The sequence below is a fragment of the Cajanus cajan genome, chromosome 4 (genome assembly GCF_000230855.2).
Source record: "Cajanus cajan strain Asha chromosome 4, NIPB_CcT2T_4, whole genome shotgun sequence".
NCBI classification, from domain to species: Eukaryota; Viridiplantae; Streptophyta; class Magnoliopsida; order Fabales; family Fabaceae; genus Cajanus; species Cajanus cajan.
This window is the reverse complement of record NC_138520.1, coordinates 1275055-1298455: the sequence shown is the minus strand read 5'-3', so window position 1 is coordinate 1298455 and position 23401 is coordinate 1275055. Positions and strand designations below refer to the sequence as shown.

The 23401-nt window shown below is 34.3% G+C and overlaps 3 protein-coding genes across 5 annotated transcripts; all 3 read left to right on the top strand.

Annotated features, from left to right (window-relative positions):
* The first annotated feature begins 7916 nt into the window (after positions 1-7916).
* On the top strand, positions 7917-13195 carry LOC109801958 (zinc knuckle (CCHC-type) family protein). Of its 3 annotated transcripts, none has more exons than XM_020363140.3 (5): positions 7926-8074; positions 10504-10590; positions 10730-10944; positions 11277-11369; positions 12357-13195. In XM_020363140.3, exons 3-5 carry the CDS (start codon positions 10820-10822, stop codon positions 12919-12921), a joined length of 783 nt encoding a protein of 260 aa, XP_020218729.1. In that variant the 5' UTR covers positions 7926-8074; positions 10504-10590; positions 10730-10819; the 3' UTR covers positions 12922-13195. The 3 variants fall into 3 exon arrangements, with proteins under 3 accessions (XP_020218727.1, XP_020218729.1, XP_020218728.1); XM_020363139.2 differs by lacking the exon at positions 10504-10590 and adding an exon at positions 9781-9828 and having other exon boundaries at positions 7936-8074; XM_020363138.3 differs by lacking the exon at positions 10504-10590 and having other exon boundaries at positions 7917-8074.
* A 155-nt stretch (positions 13196-13350) lies between these two features.
* On the top strand, positions 13351-16985 carry LOC109801928 (protein LATERAL BRANCHING OXIDOREDUCTASE 1). The gene is given in 5 exon segments (XM_020363100.3): positions 13351-14333; positions 14519-14766; positions 15310-15637; positions 16540-16749; positions 16751-16985. Coding segments are annotated over 5 exon segments (1173 nt in total). The 5' UTR covers positions 13351-14006; the 3' UTR covers positions 16811-16985.
* A 1180-nt stretch (positions 16986-18165) lies between these two features.
* LOC109801929 (2-oxoglutarate (2OG) and Fe(II)-dependent oxygenase superfamily protein) lies at positions 18166-20751 on the top strand. Its single transcript, XM_020363101.3, has 4 exons — positions 18166-18544; positions 18760-19007; positions 19484-19811; positions 20308-20751. Exons 1-4 carry the CDS (start codon positions 18299-18301, stop codon positions 20542-20544), a joined length of 1059 nt encoding a protein of 352 aa, XP_020218690.1. The 5' UTR covers positions 18166-18298; the 3' UTR covers positions 20545-20751.
* The last annotated feature ends 2650 nt before the right edge of the window (positions 20752-23401 follow it).

Sequence of the window (23401 nt, the reverse complement as noted above, 5' to 3'; positions counted from 1 at the left end):
CAGATTTGTAACTGAATTTTATTATATGAAAACTGCTCTGTTTACAATATGTAGAACACTATATATAATACAACTAAGTATTCACTAACTATAGTTTAGTAAACTAAAGTTAGCAACTCAGAGTCAGTTTGATAACTGCTCTTTACAATACATTCACACACCCCCCCACAAACTTAAGTTGGGTGAGAAGAAAAGGGAAGCTCAACAACTTTAAGTTTGTCTCTCAAAATTAAAAATCTGGTAGAAGAAAGAGGCTTGGTGAGAGCATCAGCCCACTGATCTGAGGCAGGAATATGTTGAACAGTGAGTTGATTGGCAAGAACTTTTTCTCTCACAAAGAAAAGATTAATCTCCATATGCTTTGTTCTTGAATGTAGAACCGGATTGTGAGCAAGAGACACCGTGCTTTGATTATCACAGTAGATTGTAGGAGTGGAAAAAGGAACCCTTAATTCATGAAGTAGAGTTTGAATCCATAGAACTTCAGAAGTAGCTTGAGCTAAGCTTCTGTACTCAGCCTCTGTACTTGATCTAGCCACGACAGGTTGTTTCCGAGACCACCACGAAATCAGATTGGGACCAAGAAAAATAGCTGCACCAGATGTGGATCTTCTGTCATCAGGGTCAGCTGCCCAATCAGCATCACAATATGCATACAGTGAAAAGGGTTGATGAACACGAGCTGGTTGAAGATGTAGACCATAGAACATTGTACCCTTAAGATACCTTAAAATTCTCTTGACTGCATTCCAATGACTTTCAAGAGGATGAGCCATAAATTGACAAACTTTGTTGACAGCAAAACTAAGCTCAGGTCTGGTTATGGTTGCATATTGAAGTGCTCCAACAACTGATCTGTAGAATGTAGAATCAGCTAGAGTGTCTGAACCATGTTTGGATAACTTGCAGGATGACACCATAGGAGATGAAATAGCATTGGCTTCAAGCATATTAGTTCTTTGAAGCAAATCTCTGATGTATTTACTTTGTGTGAGAAGAACGGATCCATTTTGTAAGTGTCTGACTTCTATTCCCAAGAAGTAGTCCAGCTTGCCAAGTTGTTTGAGGGAAAAAATGGAATTAAGCTGATCTATAAGTTGCTGAGTGAACTGAGAAGAATTCCCTGTAATTATAATGTCATCAACATATACAAGAAGATAGACAATATTAGATTGCACGTGATATGTAAACAGAGAAGGATCACACTTGTTGGCCTTAAATCCAAACTGTAGTAAAGTATATTGTAGTCTCTCAAACCATTGACGTGGAGCCTGTTTTAAACCATATAGTGCCTTGTTTAATTTGCAAACAAGAGTAGAATCAGGAACTTCAAATCCATGAGGTTGTTGCATATAAACAGTTTCATTTAGTGAGCCATTTAAAAAGGCATTGTTTACATCTAACTGATGAATGTCCCAATGATTTGAGATAGCTAGAGTGAGGATCAATCTGATGGTAACAGGTTTGATGATTGGTGAAAAAGTCTCATTAAAATCAAAACCTGGTTGCTGAAGAAAGCCCTTAGCCACTAATCTGGCTTTATATCTGTTTACAGACCCATCAGAATTTTCCTTAATTCTGAAAACCCACTTGCAGCCAATGGCATTTCTGTCAGGAGGTAACTGTACAAGAGTCCACGTATTATTTTTAAGAAGAGCAGAATATTCCTGTTTCATGGCTTCAAGCCATTTAGGATCCTTTAAGGCTTGCTTAACATTCTTTGGTTCAGATTGAGCAAGAAGAACAGAGGGATATTTGGGTCTGTGAATGCCAGATTTAGATCTAGTTTGCATAGGATGAACATTCTGTGACTGGACAGGAGAAGTAGACTGTGGATCAGTGTCGGACAGAGATGAAGTTGAGTTGGTAGACAAAGTGTTAGGTGAAGAACAAATAGGATCAGTGGAGGGAGTAGAATTGTGTACAGTGAGTTGTGGAGACAGAGGTTGAACAATTGGAATGGAAGTGGATACCTCAGTTTGAGAGCTAGATAATGTATGTGATGATTGAGTTACGGATGAGGGAAACAACTCATGATAAGGAAAACGATACTCATTGAATACAACATCTTTGGAGATAAAAATTTTTCCTGTAGGAGAAAGACATTTATAGCCTTTATGAGAGGTAGAGTACCTTAAGAATACACACTCATGAGATCTAAAATCTAACTTGTGTTTACTGTATGGTCTCAGAAGAGGAAAGCATGCACATCCAAAGGTTTTAAGAAAGGTATAGTCTGGAACCTGTCTAAACAAAATAGTATATGGAACAGCATATTTGAGTGAGGCAGTTGGTAATCTATTGATAAGATAAACAGCAGTACAAAATGCTGAATCCCAAAATTTTAAAGGAAGAGACGCATGACTAAGAAGAGTTAAGCCAAGTTCTACTATATGTCTATGCTTTCTTTCAATTACTCCATTTTGATGATGAGTGTGAGGACATATGACTCTGATTAACTCCTAAATCTTTTAAGTATTGAGACAAAGGTCTGAATTCACCACCCCAATCGGTTTGAATACTTTTAAGAGAAGTATTAAATTGTAACTCAACCATCATTTTGAATTGTTTGAACACAGTGAGAGTATCAGATTTGTTTTGCAGTAGATAGATCCATGTAAAACGAGAATAAGCATCAACAAAGCTTAAGTAATATTTGTAATTATTCGAAGATTGTATGGGGGCTGGTCCCCACAAGTCACTGTACACTAATTCCAAGGGATTTTTATACACTGAATCAGATAAATTGGAAGGCAAACGGTGTGCTTTGCCCATACAACAAGCATTACAAAAGAAACCATCAATTTTATTCACAACAGGAATATTACATTGTTGAGAAACAAGTTTTTGAACATGAAAATTTGGATGACCTAATCTAGCATGCCATAAGGTATGAGAGCTAGACTTGACATTATTCAATACATCAACATCAGAAACTACAGTATTGGAATTATTAGAAGCTATGAATGCTGAGGAGTTGCTTGGAGCAGCTTGAAGCTGAAGATTAGGAAAGCAGTATAAACCATCAGATCCCACATTTCCTTGCACCAACACTTCATTGGTGACCTGAGATTTAACCAAGCAATAAGTGGGATGAAATTCAAAATATACAGAATTGTCCTTAGCAAACTTACTAACACTGATAAGATTTTTTGTAATATGAGGAACATGTAAAAGATTATGTAGAGCTAGAGACATTTTAGGATTATTTTGAGAGATAAAATAGGATGAACCAGAAGAATGAATAGGCAAACCTTGACCATTGCCAATGAATATCTGATCTGGTCCTTCAAAATGACTCATTTGTTGAATATTCTGTTGTTCTCCTGTCACATGAAAGGAAGCACCGGAATCAGGAAACCAATTTGTAGGATTGCTAGTTGAGCTTGTGTTGGTCATCATAACACTAGGCTGTTGAGAAGCAGCAGGTCTCATGTTTCGATTCATTTGATTGTTGAAGTTGGGAACCATAGAGTTATGTTGTTGCTGATTAAACTGATTCTGAAATCCACCAGTCTGATTGTTAAATGAAAAACCAGGGTTCTGAAAGCTAGGATTCTGAGAGTAGCTTCCTTGAAAATTGTAAGCCATCAAAGGTTGATAGTTTTGATCAAATCGATGATAACAATATGCAGCAATATGACCAATTTTATGGCAAACTTGACACTGAACACCTGAAAACCTGCCACCGCGACTACGTCCACGTCGACCTCCGCGGCCACGATAGGTGTTTCTTCCAGCATTCATTTCCATATCAACATCTTGTGAAAACTGATTAGATTGATTTGTAGACTCAGTTTTCAGTTGCAAACTAGAGTTAGGGTTTGTTATTGGAGCCTGTGTTAAGTTTATTGACGCTGATTCTGACAGAAGTCTCTTCTTGTATTTTTGAAGACGCATCTCGTGTGCCAGCAAAAGAGCTTCAACTTCTTCAATTGAAGGAGTTTCAAATTTACTTTCAACAATAGAAATCACAGAGTTGTAGTCTTGTGAGAGACCTTCAAGAATTACATCAACATGTTCTTGTAAGGAAACTAATTCTCCAACAGACGCTAGCGCATCAACAAGTGCTTTGATGCGAAGAAGAAATTCTTCCATAGGTTTTTCTTCAAGAGAAGTTGATCGGAGTTCGGTTCGTAACTGTCGAGCTCTTGCTCGAGTTTGTTTATGAAAATAATCGTGAATCTTGTCCCAAACTTGATACGAGTGATTGCTTCCTAAAACGCGAGACAGAATCGTAGGAGAAAGTGAAGATTGAAGCCACGACATGAGCATTTGATCTTGCTGCTCCCAGACGATGTATTCAGGATTAAACTTTCCTGCATCTCGATCTGTTTCGTTCAAGAATCTGAGTGGAATTTTCGGACAAACAACAAAGTGTTGGAGTCGATGAGCTTTGATGACTGGTTCGACTTGTTGACGCCATATGAGGAAGTTCGTCTCATCTAACTTCGACGAAATCGTGTGCGCAAACGTAATTAGGGAAGACGAAGGTTGCAGCGAAGACGCTTCAGCCATTGATGATCGTCAAGCTCTTGATACCATGTAAGAAAAGAGAGAGAAACGAAGATCCAGAGTAACAGATTTGTAACTGAATTTTATTATATGAAAACTGCTCTGTTTACAATATGTAGAACACTATATATAATACAACTAAGTATTCACTAACTATAGTTTAGTAAACTAAAGTTAGCAACTCATAGTCAGTTTGATAACTGCTCTTTACAATACATTCACACTATCCAAATCAAACAAACAACTAATGCAATTTATGAATAAAATAAAAAGTAATTTACTAGTGCAACTGTATCAACGAGAAATGCACACTTTAAGCTGCATAAGGCTTGAGAAAAGTGACAACTAATATGTACAGTCATAGAAGGGGGTAAAGAGACGATGTTACAATACTTGACAAGGGAGAGACAAGGGTTGAAAGTGAAATAAAAAAAAGAAAAAAACGTGTTTGCATAATGACATTCAACTTAAAAAGGCACCTGTGTCTTTGTGAAAGTTTTAAAAATAAAAAAATAATAAAAATTATGTAAGGATTTAAGATTTAACTCAATAATATCAATGTAGTTTTTATTAATTATATACATTTTTTTTTGAACATCAAATGTTAATGGTTAGTTTGTTAGTGGGAAGATTCGAACCCACACTCTCTTAGTCAGTCAACCCTATATCCCTCTCTCCAAACCACTTGGACCACCCATATCACTTTCAAAGACTTTATATTAAATATGAATTTTGTCAATCTAACTATTGGATTATAACATCATATCTTCTTGTATATTTATATCAAATTTTGTTAAAATTAAACAATAGTTTAAAGATAATCAAGTTATTTATATTTTAGTGTATTTTGAATGATAATTTTTCTCATTAAAAAATTATCTACCTTTCTCGTTACTACCTAATTTGAATCTCCTTCATTAAAATTGTATAAGAATGTAAAGGTCAAAAAACTTATAATTAACAATGACAAATACATCTAATACCTTTATGGTAGATATATGATGTATAATTGTTTTAATAGTCTCAATATTAATGCTTTTAATTGTTTTCTACTTTCATCATAAATTTTATTGAAGTCAATAGTGCAACTAATTTTTTTTATACAACAATGTAAAAGTAACGAGACATGTCTCTTTGATGTGAAATAGTAATGATAAAATTACAAATAAATGTTAATGAAAATTATACTTTATACAATATATAGAAGAAACTCACATTTAGAGAGAAATGTTACAGTAACGAGTAAATAAATATCTTGAAGAACAAAAAAAAAATTGATTAACACGTAAATAATGATAATGACATATACATTATACCTTTAATGTTAACAATGAGAATAAGTGAGATATAACCCTTTAATCAAAATATATATATATATATATATATATATATTAATTTTGATTTATGAAAATAATTTAATTAATTAAGTTAAAAATATAATAAGTCCAATAATTCTTTTTGAATATTTTTTAAAAGGAATAGTGTCACTTACGAAATTTATAATTTGTATTCGTACATGAAAGTGTAAAATGCAAAAATGTATGAAAAATATAATGTACAATAAATCATTTACACAACATGTAAAAAGATAAATATCTTCGTCACCTAGAAATAAATTGATAACAATATACCATAATGTATCACTATCTGTCAAAAGAGAAATATACCCTATAAAAACGTATAATAAAAAAAGGTAATGGATTTTCAAAAAAAGCAACCTACATTGACATGTACATTAAAAAAAACTGATCATAATCAACCCTTCAAAAATATTATACATCTTATACACACTTGTGTACATGAAAGAAGATAATTTTATATAAAAAAAACTTTTAAAATATTTTATGTATCTTAGTTAAAATTATTCTAAATAAACAATCACGAAAACAAGGGAAAAAAGTGAATAACAATACGATCGCTAGATTTTATATTTTATATTTCTTGATTTCGTGAACAGAGAATATACAAGTTTAATTTAGTGAAAATATAAATAATAGTAATAATGTAACTTTTTTATATTATAATTTTATTTATTTGATTATATTATTGAAAATGTAATATATTTTTTTAATATATTATTTAGATAAATAAGTTGATGTATCAAACCTATATTTTTTTTAAAAAACTAAACCTAATTCATTTAAATAAATATATTTTTTAAAAGTTTAAATTTAACTTTTTTTATATTAAATAAATCAGATAGACTGAACTTTAAATAGGTTATGCTATAAACTATTATTTAAGATCCAATTCATTCTATTCTCATTTCCTACCTACTTTGTATGAAAACTTACATTTAAAAGAGAACTGTTAAAATAACAATGAGCATAAAAGCTCCGCATCAAATTAAAAATGAGAATTTGAGTATATAAGAGAGGTGTGAGAGACCAATTCACTTTGGTTAGGTAAAGTAATTCAAATTTGTTGTATTTAATTTTTTATTTTAATAATACTGTGTAAAAAAATTATTTTAAATATTTATTTTAAAGTTGAAAATTTTTCATCACTAGTAAAAAAATAAGTTATTTTTAAATATTCAATATTTAATATTAGACAGTAGTAAATGTCCGGTTATAAAATTATTAGCTAACAGTTAGTTTCAACCTAATTTATGATTTTTATTGCAAATATAATCATACATAATAGAACCATGGCTTATGCTCATAAAGTTATTAAGTAAACAAACAACTTGGCTTAAAAATTTTATTTAAAATTTTTTTTTACATGCGGACATATAAGAGACATTTCGTGCTTTTGGAAATTATTTTTTATAATAATAAATAATAAAAATTATATAATAATAAATAATTATTAAAGATACAAAGAGATTACTTATGAAGTAAACTAATTTTTAAAAATAAAATTTATTTAAGTGATTAGAAAGAGTTATAAAAAAATATGTAAAAAGAAACAATCACCTATATTTTTGTTATATATATATATATACATATATGTGAGTAACTTATAAAATGCTCTATATAAATTTATCATCAACAATTAAACTAAGAACATTATTCATTATATATAAATCTATCATCAACAATTTAAGTGCATTATTATTAAATATTCATTATATAACTTAAGTGCATTATTATAAAATAGTGTAAAAATTTTAAACACATAAACTATTTATTCATAAAATTAACAGATTTTCTTTTTTTTTTAGGATTGTTATATCTTCCGAATATGAAACGGCAATACGGTCCAAAATTTTAAAATATTAATATTTTATAATAAATTTATTATTAAATAATTATTTAATTTAATATTTTATAATTTAAGTTAATTTTCTAAACTTTCGGAATATATTTCGGGTAATTTAGCGAGGATGAAGAATTTTTCTTTATTTTTTCACCAAAAGCAGTGATTAAGGAAAAGAGGAGGCTTTCCTTGTTTGTGATTGACACGACAGTATATATAATTATAACCCTCGTTTCTTCAACAGAGAACAAAAAAAAAAAACCTTGCGGCTGCTCTGCTGCCAAAAAAATCTCGTTACATCTACACCCCTTTTTCATGAACTGCCCAATTCGTTAAGCGTTTCCGCCGTAGTGCTCAGGTTCTTCCTTTAACCATTCCCTTATGTTTTATAATTTTGTTTCATTTCGGTGCGACTCTATATTAGGGTTAGGGTTTCTATTGGATTCACATTCTTGTCTATTTGTGTACGATTTTTTCATATTCCTCTCATTTTCCAATATCGACGTTTGGGGTTTCAAATTACCTTGATTCCCTATGGTGTCAAACGTTCTCGGGTCTTCTCAGTGTTCCGATTCCGAATCTGTAATTTACCCTAGGTTGGGACGTGGCGGATTTGTGTACGTTTGATCTGTGTTTCCTTGGTGATGGTTAACGAAAAAGGATCTACGGTTTCTATGCGCAAGATTGAACAATTTGAAAAACAGCCTTGCATCGGGTGTTGGTTTTGCTTCTCGCCCAGTGTGAACTGGTCTACCTATTGCGTGATTTCAGTTTGTGAATTAATGTTTTTGTCTGAGAAATATTTTATTATCTGTGGTGGATTGTACAAATTGTGAAGTAATATTCAAGGAAGCTATTTTACTTATGGAACAAATATTGAGATGGAAATAACTTTTTTGTTTTTTGGTTCAGAACTTGAACCAAGTTCAGTTAATTAGGATTAGGATATATCCTCTGATACTTGCACAAGAACTGCTTGGAATAAGCAAAGGACAAGTTTGTGTGCTGTGTGCTGTGTGCTGTGTGCTGTGTGCTGTGTGCTGTGTGCTGTGTGCTGTGTGCTGTGTGCTGTGTGCTGTGTGCTGTGTGCTGTGTGCTGTGTGCTGTGTGCTGTGTGCTGTGTGCTGTGTGCTGTGTGCTGTGTGCTGTGTGCTGTGTGCTGTGTGCTGTGTGCTGTGTGCTGTGTGCTGTGTGCTGTGTGCTGTGTGCTGTGTGCTGTGTGCTGTGTGCTGTGTGCTGTGTGCTGTGTGCTGTGCGCTCTGCGCTCTGCGCTCTGCGCTCTGCGCTCTGCGCTCTGCGCTCTGCGCTCTGCGCTCTGCGCTCTGCGCTGTGCGCTGTGCGCTGTGCGCTGTGCGCTGTGCGCTGTGCGCTGTGCGCTGTGCGCTGTGCGCTGTGCGCTGTGCGCTGTGCGCTGTGCGCTGTGCGCTGTGCGCTGTGCGCTGTGCGCTGTGCGCTGTGCGCTGTGCGCTGTGCGCTGTGCGCTGTGCGCTGTGCGCTGTGCGCTGTGCGCTGTGCGCTGTGCGCTGTGCGCTGTGCGCTGTGCGCTGTGCGCTGTGCGCTGTGCGCTGTGCGCTGTGCGCTGTGCGCTGTGTGCTTGGGATGTCAAAGTTATTTTCTGCATAGTCATTTGATATAAAATAGAGAATTTAACAAGATAATAGAGCACATCATACTTTGGTCTAACATCCTAAATTCCTAATCATTTTGCAAAACATGAACACGCTCAGATTCACATTATCATAGGTCTTTTTATGATATATTAGTTTTTTTGTGATTTGTAGTATATATTGTACCCAATACATCATAAAAACATATCGCGATATATGGTTAAAACTTAAAACTCTTAATCTATTCTCATCTCAATTACATGGTCCAAAAATGGAAAATGGAAATTCTCCCATTAGTTGCAATAAAAAATGTTCCTTTTTCTCAGTAGTGTTACTGAATCTGTTCTTGCTATAGCCACACCATCGGTTTGAATTGTTTTTTTTTTTTGAAAATCATGTTAGATTAAAAACCATTCATGTACATTTACTTAAACAACTTAAGTTTTTGTGCTTGTAGTTGTTGATTGATGACATAATATCAAAGCTTCTATGACCATGTAGTCAGGTCAGTGGTCACTTGGCATCTCCATTCTTCTAAATAAAATTCAAATATTTGCACAAGGTAAGATGGGCATGGAGCATTGTCCTCGCTTCAAGACCAAAGTGCTCTTGGTTGAGGGGGTGTATTAGACAGAACCATTCATGTGCTTTTATCTGACACATTAAGTCGTTGGGATAGTTGTTTCATAGCAATCTGGACCTTCTATTGAAGGATTTGTGCATTTTTCACTTTAAATATGGCAGTGCAAATTATCTGTAGATGTAATGTTGAATGGGGTTAAATCTGGTCCTATATAACACCTAATCATAATCAACTTTAAGATGGCCTTCTTTTATGAAGGAAAGTCTGCTCAAGAACACGTATTCATTTCAAAGGCACCTGTATTTTCCATTGGCAAGATGTATCTGGTTATCACTATGTGTCTCCTTTCTTTTTTTCGAGTGGTCATTTTTTCTATTTTACTCCTCAATTCTCCTGAAAGGAAAATAGTATTCCCCAAACAAAATCTATTCCTGCTGAGGACATTCTATGTGAACTGTGAACCAACATTTAGCTTTATCCACCTACTCTATTGGGTTAGCTACTTAGCTTTGCTGAAAGGATGGAGTGATATCCTTTATATTGTTTTTTTCAAAGGTAGAGTGATCTTATGTTGGAAATATTATTGTTTGTGAGAAGCACGTGGACATTACGAAGAATGGTGCCCAGCTGCCCAGGGGCTTGCTATCAATTTTTGGGTGCTGAGTGCAGTGGTATTTGATTGATGTGAGATGGCTTGCTTGTTGAAATTTCATGTTCTATACTGTTGGAATTTGCGGTTTTTATATTTTGAAGGGGAGGTAGGGGGCTTGGCTTGGCTAGTTGGCTTAAGGATGATATTGGATGTTGGTTGTGATGTGGACAGGAAGGAGGCGGTGGCTGGTGTTGTTGGTTGTGGTGGAGGTGGTTTTGCTGATCAGTTGTCGTAGAGGGTAGGAAAGAAAAAAAGTTGAAAATGAGTTCAGACAGCCGCAGCAGGAGCAGAAGCAGGAGCAGGAGCCCAATGGACCGTAAGATCCGTTCTGATCGATTTTCCTATCGTGAAGCACCTTACAGGAGAGATTCACGTCGGGGTTTCAGGTTTTCTTTTGGATTTTAACTATTTATTTGTTGTTTTCTTTTTCTATTTAAATGTATTGGTTAGGGAACCCGAAGAAGATTGAAGTATGCTTTTGCTAGAAGAGGGTTGAATCTTTATTAAGCTGTTTGTAAAACCCTAAGCATTACCCATTTATCTTCTGTTCTTGTGGTATGCAATCTTCCACTCTGGCTGCTGCTTTGATTAGTTTGGAACATAAGTTGTATGTTTTGTCTCTCAAACTGAAGGGTTGTATTTACACCAAGCCATTTGACATTTGGAGCACGAACATTCATTTCTGTTGGTGACAACACTAATTTGATTTTTTTGTCAGCCGAGACAATCTGTGCAAGAACTGCAAGAGGCCTGGTCATTATGCAAGAGAATGCCCTAATGTTGCAATTTGCCACAACTGTGGCCTCCCTGGGTATGGAAGTCATTCTGTCTCTTAAGAATCGAGTATTTATTTATGTAATATTCTGCTTATCTAATACAGTTTCTTATGCCTGAAGTTATTTATCAGGTCTATTATGTCCATTCTATTTCCAACTTCAGTTACATTTTCTTTCCTTATATTTAGATACTAGTTAGCATGAATATACTTTAGTTACATTTCTTCCGAAGAATCTTTTGCTGTGAAATTTGTTTACCTGACTGTAATTTTTTTTTTTTTGGCTTGTATTTGGAATGTGGTTAAGTTCGAGGAATTTACTCATCATCATTCATCTTTTACTCATTTCTATTTTTTTTTAATAAATAATGCGCTTTTGCTTCTGTATCTCAATTTTAGTCTGTTCTTTTGTCTACATTTATCTACTTTTCATGGATAGCAGAGGGCTAGGGTTCAAGAATTTCTTTACTGTATGTTATTGAAGCTGAGCAACCTTCATGAAGCATCTGAGTATCTATTATGTTGTCTGAAAAAATTTAAAAGAAAAACTAGTATGATTTTCCTTGATTCACCTGTTAGATTCCATCTCACCATTGCATCTATAAATTCCATGGTTTCTAACTTCTGTCTGTTGTATTACTTGAGTCCAAATTAATACTGCAACTATGTTAGACGTTAGTGCCATCTTATTCGTGTTTTCTGTGGATGAAAGCCATTTTGCTTGTTCAATTGAAGGCATAATATTAGCTTCTTAGTTTTGAATCTGATGCCCTTTTGACTATCATTCAATTGGTGCCTCTGCTACTCAAAATATGACCAGCATTTATTTCATTATTATTGGTACCAGGTCTTTGTTAGGTTTAAGTCTGAAATGTGTGTTGTTTGACTTTTAAAACTTCCAAATCTGAGTTTTAAAATATAGTTTGTTTATTTATTTTTATCAAAAGTCTGTGATGTCAAATGGTCAATTATACAATATCTGCTAACAAGGGTTTACATTTCTGGTTTTGAATGTTTAATCAGGCACATTGCTTCTGAATGTACCACAAAGTCGCTGTGCTGGAACTGTAAAGAACCCGGTCACATGGCCAGCAATTGTCCCAATGAGGGCATTTGCCACACCTGTGGTAAAGCTGGACACCGTGCTAGGGAATGCACAGCTCCTCCGATGCCTCCAGGGGACTTAAGGTTGTGCAACAACTGTTATAAGCAGGGCCACATTGCAGCTGAATGTACGAATGAGAAGGCATGCAACAACTGTCGAAAGACAGGCCACTTGGCACGGGATTGTCCTAATGATCCTATTTGTAACTTGTGTAACGTTTCTGGACATGTGGCTAGACAGTGTCCGAAAGCCAACGTTCTCGGAGACCGCAGTGGTGGTGGTGGTGGTGGCGGTGGAGGTGGTGGTGGTGCTCGTGGTGGTAGTTACCGAGATGTTATATGCAGGAACTGCCAGCAATTAGGTCACATGAGTAGGGATTGCATGGGCCCCTTGATGATTTGCCACAATTGCGGAGGCCGTGGTCACCTGGCATATGAGTGCCCTTCGGGTCGGTTTATGGACCGCTACCCCAGGAGGTATTGATGGATGGAAATTTTACTTGTTACCAGTTATATTAATGTTTCTCTATAATTTAATGATGAGGACAGATTGTTGATTCTCACAGTGATTGTTGATTCTCGGTAGTTTATGTGTTTTGGCTTTACTATTTTTAATTTGCTAGAGACATGACAATGATGCCAATTTATCGGTCATTTATATTTTGATATTGGGCTTGTGTTAGGAATAAGAATTTGCTACTGGTAAGACTGTATTGTATGCACTGTGCTATCTGATGAGGATGTTTTTTGTTGGTCCATTACAATTGTTTATGGTAATGACTGATAGATTTTGCTACTGGTAAGACTGTATTGTATGCACTGTGCTATCTGATGAGGATATTTTTTGTTGGTCCATTACAATTGTTTATGGTAATGGCTGATAGATTTTACGGAATGTCGTTTTATTTTTGAATGATTGTTTATTTTTAAAACTAGGCTCGGCCTGGTGCACTAAGGTTATGCACGTATTAATTAAAATGAAATGGAATAAAATGATATCAAGTTCATTATATAGTTAATTTAAAAGAAGATAATTCTTTTTCTTCCTTCTCCAATTCATTGTATGTGATGAAAATACTTTTATGGAATGTCTAAATAATCAAACAAATTTTTCATTCGATCTCATTTTATTTTACTTAATATTATATATTCAAACAATCTAAATGGCTAAACTTTGGCGAATGTCATTGTAGGTTGTGCATCACGAATCGTCCATCCATTAGATTTTATAAATTGTTCCTCAAATTACTTGGCGCTGAACATTAAACTAATGCATGTGTCACTCATCATGAAATATCGTTCAAAAGCTCTGGCCCAAGAATCGTGTATTCATAGGATAGGGTCGGATTCATTGTCTCCTTAGATTTCATTTTTTCTTTGATTTGATGTAGGTTGAAAATAAGATATGGTGTTAAAAGAATGATGCTTTTATTTTAAAAGTAAATTGAAGAAAAGAAGTGATATTCTTTATATTTTGTCAGTTTTATTTTATAGAAACGTGTCCTAGTGAGAAAATAGCGACAGTCAAAGATTCTGTACTGTAGCGACAACCGAAAACATAATAAAGGCATGGCTGTGGAGGCAAGGTGGTACAAAATCTTCCATTCAATTCAACTTGATTCAGTTGACTTTTGTATTATTCGTAGAGAAGTGATGGCAAAACGGTGTGAGGTAGAGATAGTAGGTAAACCTGTCCAAGAGCTGGTGTTGAATCCTGAAAATCTGCCAAAAAATTACACGTATGATGAAGGTGGTGCTGGATTTCGTGATGCTCTTGTGCCGTCACAGGACGAGAATATTCCCGTGGTCGACATCCACCGCCTCTCATCTCCATCCACAGCACAACAAGAGCTTGCTAAACTTCACCATGCACTCCATTCATGGGGCTGCTTTCAGGTCTCCCTTCATATATAAATCTCATGCCTCTTCATTTTTATATCCACCATTAAGCACCCCCTTATAATTTTGGTTAACTAGCTTTCTTTGATAAAATTTCATAAAATCATCTTAGAGCTTCAAAGAAAAATATTTGAGTAGACCAACCCCTAGTGATATACTCAGTTATTTCTTGTACGATTCAGGTAATAAACCATGGAATGGAAAGCTCATTTCTCAATAAAGTGAGAGAAATTGGAAAGCAATTCTTTCACCTTCCAAAGGAAGAAAAGAAAAAATGTGCGAGGGAACCAAACAATGTTGAAGGATATGGCAACGATATAGTATATTCACAGAAACATAGGCTTGATTGGACTGACAGAGTATACCTAAAGGTGCTGCCTGAAGATCAGAGAAATTTCAAATTTTGGCCCCAAAACCCCAATGACTTCAGGTATACATGCTTCTCACCTCTAACTCTCCATAACTCTGAATGTTCTTTTGTATCAACTATCAAGTAACTAGTACACTAATAACTCCACCAAATGATTCTACATTTCTACTGTTTTCGAAATTTAATTACACGAACAAAGTAAAGCTTTGAATAGAATTTTCAATAACTACTTGCAGTAAAAGAAGACAAGAACATCAAATGAATGAAATTTCGATCATTACTTAAATATCAACTTATACACCTTAACCTTATTTTTAAAAGTTCTTTCATCTAATTTCTTCAAAAATTAAGATGCATAAATTATTTTTAACTGGGGAGAAATTTATTAATTTTAATTTTCAACTCTTTATTTTCTTCTCTAATGAATACAATATACATAGAAGTTTAGCCAAATTACACCTATATCTAAATTAGCATTGCATTATTATTTGGAAAATTAATAAACAGTTTCCTCCATTTCTCTTGGGCTGGTGACACAAGTATTCGCTCCTCTATCAATTGCACATCTACATTGTATTTAATCTCATGGATGTCTCAATGCAGGAGTACTGTCCTACAGTATACCGAAAGCCTAAGGCTGCTAACTGAAGTAATCCTTAAGGCCATGGCAAAGTCACTGAACTTGGAAGAGGATAGCTTCCTAAATGAATGTGGTGAGAGAGCTGCTATGTTTCTGAGATTCAATTACTACCCTCCATGTCCAATGCCTGATCATGTTCTTGGCCTGAGGCCTCATGCGGATGGATCCACCATAACTTTTCTGTTACAAGATAAACAAGTAGAAGGCCTCCAAGTCCTCAAAGATGACCAGTGGTTTAAAGTTCCAATCATCCCTGATGCTCTCGTGATTAATGTTGGTGATCAAATAGAGGTAAAGACCGAACATTCTGAATCTTCTTTTTGGTGTATAATGGTCGCAGTAAGGTTATAACATATGAACTCATGCATATTACTCTAACTCTTATTAAACGAACTCTAGCAGTTCTGAAACTTCTTATTTTTTTAGACTTGTATGATTGTATTTTTTTGCCATTTATGTTTTACATTTCACGAATTTAGACATCAAACTTTCAAAATTGCATATTTTGCTATTAAATTTTTAAAGTTCGCATTTTTTATTTATTTATATTAGTTAACTGTTTAATGTTGTTAATTAAATGTTAACATGATACGATTGTTAATGTGACAAATTGACTGTCATTATTTATATGTCATGTCAATAATCTATATTAATAACCAATTTGTCACATTAATTGTCAACTAATAACAAGTTAGACAACCAAATAATAAAATGACAAAATCTACATTTTTGAAAGTTGGGCGACAATAAAAAAGATACACTTTGTACCTTTTAACTTTTATAGATTATAAATAAAATAAAAAAGATAAATTGAATGAGTGATTGTTGATGATTATTTAAAAAATGTGAGCGATTATTTATTTATTTTTACTTTTTCTATATCAAATGAAGGATATATCGGTCTATTAAAAGTGAATATCAAAATTAATTATTCATAACATATCTCTTTTATAATATGTCTATATGCAAAGAGCAAACTTGTTAATAGAGTTGAATGATACAAAAGCAAAGCTTGTCTATGGTACAATTGATACAACAAGAAAGCCTAAATTATCGTTCTAATTACTGTAATTAAGAAAGTTAATAATTACTGCAAATCACAAAACAAATCATTAGTGATATGATAAGTACGATAAACTCAAAATTTGTCATTAAAAAGGATCTGACTTGGAACCTTTGAATGTGATAAACAGATACTGAGCAATGGAATTTTCTGGAGCCCAGTACACAGGGCAGTGATAGATGCTGAAAAGGAAAGACTAACAGTGGCAATGTTTTGCACCCCGGATTCAGAAAAAGAGATTAAACCGGTAGATAAGCTAGTGAACGAGTCAAGGCCAGTGTTATACAGACCCGTGAAAAACTATCCTGAGATCTATAACCAGTATTACCAGCAAGGGATAAGACCAATTGAAGCTTCAAAGATTTAACTGCTCACCAAGCTTTATGCTTCTCCGAATTTAGCTAAACAAAAGAGAATCAAAATGTTATAAAATCTATGGCAATGGGTGCTACAATTCACATGATGTCGTGTTAGTCTTGATAGATCGTTTATTTTTTAAAATGATCTCAGCCTTGTGCATTTTGGTTACGTTTGGATTAATCGGAATGGAATAATTTGATATCTAGTTTCATTATATAGCTAATTTAAAATAAGATAAAATGAAAGATTTTTTTACCTTCTCCAACTTGATGCATGTAATGAAAATATTTTTACTTCATCAGAAAAATGTCTAAATAAAATAACTTATTTGTTTTGATTTGATCTCATTTTATTTTTAATATTTATATTCAAACATAATCTAAGTGGATAAACGTCAGCGTTGGATATCTTTGTAGATTTTCCGTCACGTATTATCCATTAGATTTTATATTTGTTTCTCAAATTATTTGCTTTTGACATTAGATTAATGCATGCGTCACTTGTCTTATGAAAGCGCTCAAAAGCCATGGCCCAAGAAATCAGACATTAAACAAAAACAGGTGCTTGGAGAATGAGAGGTTATTATTACATAATCGTGTATTCATAAACGTTGTCTACCAATTTGGGTTGGAAGAAGACGCATAATATAAATATGTATTTTATGTTTTTTTTTTACTTTTTAAATTTATAATTTGTACTCATTATTCTAAAAAAAATTTGTCAATTTTTATCTTTTGTTGATTAGTTTTCTTCTTCTTCAATATATATATAAGTATTTTGATCCTTTTTGACTCATGTTTTATTCTTAATGTTTGTTTCGATTTTATATATGTAATATTTATGATTTTATTATATATATATATATATTTTATAAAAAAAAATTTACTTTTTAGTGAATCATTATACCTCTTAAATATAAAAAAATAAGTTATATTTTCTTTGAATAATTACACATAATTTTTTAAAAAAATTAAATTATATTCTCTTGTTTGTATACAACTATTAAAGATGTAAAGTGTTTTAATCCCTTTAATAATAATAGTTATTTTTTTTAAAATAAATTACTCTAACCGCCTAAAAATCTTAGATTTGTTACTAATTAATAGACAAATTGACTTACTTAACTAAAATATTGAGATTTGAATAATAATATTTAAAAAATGCAGAAAATTTAAACTTAAAAAAAATCTATCTATTTAGTATAAATCTTTGATATAAATACTTATTAATAATTAAAATTAAAAATATGAACATTTTCTCATTAGCTTTTATTATTCATTCGATGTATATTGAAAATAAAAATGAAATAAAAATAGGGTGATAGAAGAATCTTGATTTTATTTAGAAAAATGAAAGAAGAGAAGAGATATTTTTTATGTTGTGTTTTTAATTTCTTTAGGAACAACATGTGTCCTTTTAGTGAGAAAATAGCGATAGGTGTGCAGACTCATCAATCTGATTAGCAAACATAAAAGCAAGTGGGCTTAGCAAAGGTAACCGTTGACCTTTGTGTTCCTTGAATTGAAGTGATGGCAGAGTCATCTAAGGAAGAGATTGTAGTTGGTAAACCTGTCCAAGAACTGAGGCTGAATCCTGAAAATCTGCCAAAAAATTACATGTACGACGAAGGAGGGGCTGGATTTCGTGATGCTCTTGTGCCATCCCAGGACGACAATATTCCTGTAGTCGACCTTCACCGCCTCTCATCTCCTTCCACAGCACAACAAGAGCTTGCTAAGCTCCGCCATGCTCTCCATTCATGGGGCTGCTTTCAGGTACCCCTTTATATAAATCTCATCCCTTTCACTTTTTTTTAGATCCATGCCATTTTATATTATCACAATTAAGCGTCACATGAAAAAAAAAAAAATCTTACTTTTGAATAACTAAAAATAAATTTAAGTCAAGATTTATTAATTAATAAAGATATTTTTAAGGTACGTTGGGCCTACTTCAGATCATATTCCCAGTTACTTTTTGTGTGATTCAGGTAATAAACCATGGAATAGAAAGCTCATTTCTGGACCAAGTGAGAGATATTGGAAAGCGATTCTTTCAACTACCAAAGGAAGAAAAGCAAAAATGTGCAAGGGAACCAAACAATATTGAAGGATATGGCAACGATATAATATTTTCAGAAAATCAAAGGCTTGACTGGACTGACAGAGTATACATAAAGGTGCAGCCTGAAGATCAGAGAAAGTTCCAATTTTGGCCCCCAAACCCCATTGATTTCAGGTATACATTCTTCTCACCTATAACTCTCAATGTTCTTTTACATGAAGTGAATCCATTTTAGAAATTTAAATACATAAACAAGTTATAACTTCGAATAAAATTATCAATAAGTACAAAGGAAAAGAAAATGAGAAGATCAAATGAATGAAAAAATTTCTCATTACTTAAAAAATCAACTAATACACCTTAGCTTTCTTTTTTCTTTAAAGTTCTTTCATCAAATTACTTCAAAAACTAATATGCATCAATTGTTTTAAACTTATGGGGAGAAATTTATTCATTTTAACTCTCTATGAATACTCATTACACCTATTCTATATCTAAATATGACATGAGCATGACATTATTATTATGGAAAAGGAATGAACAATTGCCTTCATTTCTCTTGGGCTAGTGACACAAGTGTTCGATACTCTATCAATTGCACATGTACATTGTATTATTTAATCTCAGTGGATGTCTCAATGCTGATGCAGGAGTACTGTCCTACAGTATACCGAAAGCATAAAGCTTCTAAGTGAAGTAATTCTGAAGGCCATGGCAAAGTCACTGAACTTGGAAGAGGATAGCTTCATAAATGAATGTGGTGAGAGAGCTGTTAAGTTTCTGAGATTCAACTACTACCCTCCATGTCCAATGCCTGATCATGTTCTCGGCCTGAAGCCACATGCGGATGGATCCGTCATAACTTTTCTGTTGCAAGACAAACAAGAAGAAGGCCTCCAAGTCCTCAAAGATGACCAGTGGTTTAAAGTTCCAATCGTCCCTCATGCTCTCCTGATTAATGTTGGTGATCAAATGGAGGTACTCACTGAAGTTTCTTAATTCTTTTTCTTCTTGAACAATGATCGCATTAAGGTTAGAATCTATGACCTCATCCATACTACTTCAATAGGCCAACCCCAGTGGTTCTGAAACTTCTTATTCTATATAATCATCAAAGAACAAACTTGTCCATAGAGTTGATTGATACAACAGCAAAGCTTGTCCATCATAACAGATACTAACCAAGAAATTCTTACAGTATCTTTATTTTCGGGATCTCTAATCATATCGACGCGCAATGATTTGTTTCCACGATATGCTGTAACGAATTGATTTACAGTAATTAGGAAAGCCTAACTTATCATTCTAATAACTGTAATTAGGAAAGTTAACTATTACAGCAAATCATAAAAACAATCACTGGTGATATGATTAGTAAGATACAATCAAAATTTTCATTATTACTATTGAGATGCAATCAGAATTTTCGTCATTAAATAGGATTTGACTTGGAACATTCGAATGTGCTACACAGATACTGAGCAATGGAATTTTCCGGAGTCCAGTACACAGGGCAGTGATAAATGCAGAAAATGAAAGACTCACAGTGGCAATGTTCTGTACCCCAGATCCAGAAAAAGAGATTAAACCACTGGATAAGCTAGTGAATGAGTCAAGGCCAGCATTATACAGACCTGTGAAAAAATATACTGAGATCTATTTCCAGTATTACCAACAAGGTAGAAGACCAATTGAAGCTTCAAGGATTTAACTACACAAGTTGAATGCTTCTCCGAATTCAATTAAATAAAATCTGTGTAACTAAATTCACGGTTGAGATGTATGACTATGGAGTTTTATTTGCAAACAGTTGAGAAGTTCACAAGAGGTTTTCCGCACAATTATAGTTGAAAGATGGTTGCATTTAACTGCAACTTTTTCTATTCATAAAAAAATAAAAAACTGAAACTTTTTGTAATTGTAAACTGCGAAACCTGATCAGTGTCGACTGAGTAACCTTAATGGTGCGATATATATTACTAATGGAAAGACTGTAATTTCTAAAACAAATTAATCAGCTGATCATGATTATCAAATATTAACAAAAGGATTATCAAAGATATTATCTTATCCTATATATATACACATACATATGAATTTGATTTTCTTAAAATTGTTTTTACTCGATCCGACTTTAATCCAGACTTTAATTGGATTAATTGGTGTTGGATCATTAGATTTATTATTTAAAAATAAAAAATCAAAAGCTAAAAAAATAAAATTAATATTATATATGTAGGATGAGTAGCTATAACATACTTAAACTCTAACCCTAACCATTGAGAGAGAATAAAAATATAAAACTATGTGGATTATATTATGATATAAAATTATTTTTAATTATTGATATTTTATTTCAAAATTATTAAATTTAACTTAGAAATAGATATGATAAATAATTGAAACAGATTAAAAGTTAAAAATTTCCTAAAAATCATTTTCTTTAAGAAGAGTAACTAAAAACGTTTTTGTTAAAGAGAAGTGTTTAAAAATATTTCATCTGCAATCTAACTATTAAAATATAGGAGTGCATTATGTTTTATATTTGTGGAAAATTATTTATATTATGGCATAAGATTATTTTTAATTATTAATGATTTATTTTAAAATTATCAAATTTAACTTAAAATTATAAATACTAACAGTCTATACTTAATGTAAGACCCCTTTTCTTCCCTCTCAACTTTCCCTCCACTCTTTTCTTCCTCTCCATTCACTCATTCTCTCCTTGCCTTGTTTTCTTTTCTTTGATCCTTGGTGGCTATAGGTGCTGAGCTAGAGTCAGGTGGTGCTAGTTGAGTGTTCGGAACTTTATCTTCCCCTCCTTCGTTGCTCAAGCTTTGGTGAGACCCCGTACAGATTTGTTTCCTTCCTTTAATTCCCTAACCCTCATTCTTTGCTCACTTCTTTGCTGGGGACTTTTCTTTTTGGCTGATTCAAGGTGGTAGAGCTGAGTAAGTAGGGTGCATAGCTGGTGTTCGGAGTTCACTCTTCTCCTTCCGTGGGTGTTCAAACTCTTCTTCCTCTTCTTCTCTTTTGCCCCGGAAGCTCAGATTTTTCAAACCGAGGTAAGGGGAGCTAGATTTTTGTTGTGTATTGGCTGGACTGAGTCTAGCAACTCCTTTTGATTGCTGATGATTCATGATTCTGGGTTGAGATGGTTGAAAAAAAATGGAACTTTGGGGGTTTTTGGTTTTTGAAGAAAATTTGGAGATCTACTTATTTTGTTGTTGCATGTGTGTAAAGGTGGTGTTTTTGGACTCTAGGATGAAAATATAGTATTTTAAACCGATTGCATGTGAAGTTTTCTGATTATTTTGCAGATTGTTGGAGCATTTTCGAAAATATGAGGTCTGCTGCTGAACTCGCGCTGGGCGTAGTTCTTCGTGTCGGGCGCGTGGTCATCTGAGGGCAGCATTTAGGCAAGCCGTCGGGCGTAAGGATGTGTGCGTCGGGCGGGCTTGGAGATGTTAGCCTCTGGATGGCCCGCGCCGGGCGAGAGTCGAGCCACGCTGGGCGCGATGTCAGTTGAAAATTGATTTTTGGGGTTTCTGGCATGACGCTAAGCGCGACTTTGGCCGCGCTGGGCGCGGGGACTCTTGGAGTCTCTGCCATGGGAGGCGCCGGGCGCAATTCAAATTGCGCCGGGCACGAGACCAAGGGAGGTCTCTGCCTTCCCCACGCTGGGCGCGAGTTTGGGAGCGCCGGGCGCGAAAAATTACTGGGAGTCTCTGACTGGCTTGCGCTGGGCGCAATTACCTATTGCGCCAAGTGCGAGAGAGCCTTGAGCTCTCTGGCTGGGTCCCCGCCGGGCGCGGGCATGCTTGTGCCGGGCGCGCTGACCCTCTGGTGCCCTCTTGTGTTTTATACTGTGCAATGTTGTTTTATGCTAAGTTGACTCGAAATAAATGAATACAAAGTAGATAATAATGTTGATGATGTTGAGATATATTAGTACATATTTTTGTAAGTTGATATGCGAGTTGCATTATTGTGAAATGTTGTAAGTTGATATGTTAAACTAAACAGTTGTGTGTTGCACTGTGTGTTGTTATTGGATGTTGTAGGCCGAAAGACTGAGGTGTTGTAGGCCGAAAGGCTGAGGTGTTGTAGGCCGAAAGGCTGAGGTGTTGTAGGAGATCTCCGAGGTGATATGCGTGACGACGCATTTTGTGTGTATTGGTAAATCTGTGTGGGAATAACTGATTGGATGTTTATTGATGAATTGTTGATGATTGTAATTGTTGTTATTGTTTAAAATTGCCCATATGTTGTTCTCTTTATACTAGCTTACCCTTTGTGTTTCCATGTGGTTGGACTGCTATGATCGTACTATGTATGGGAGCAGAGCAGAGATAGGTGGTGGATAGTGATGAGTTGGCAGCGGATAGATGGAGCTGATTTCTATGGATGTTTTGTTTGTGTTGGTCACTGGGCATAATGACTTTTGATGTAATCCTTGTATTGCATACACTAACTCTAGTCGGACTTGGGACATATGTATATATTTATATTCTAGACACTATATTTATATACTCGTTCTACTCTGCCTAGTGTTTCCGGTGTGC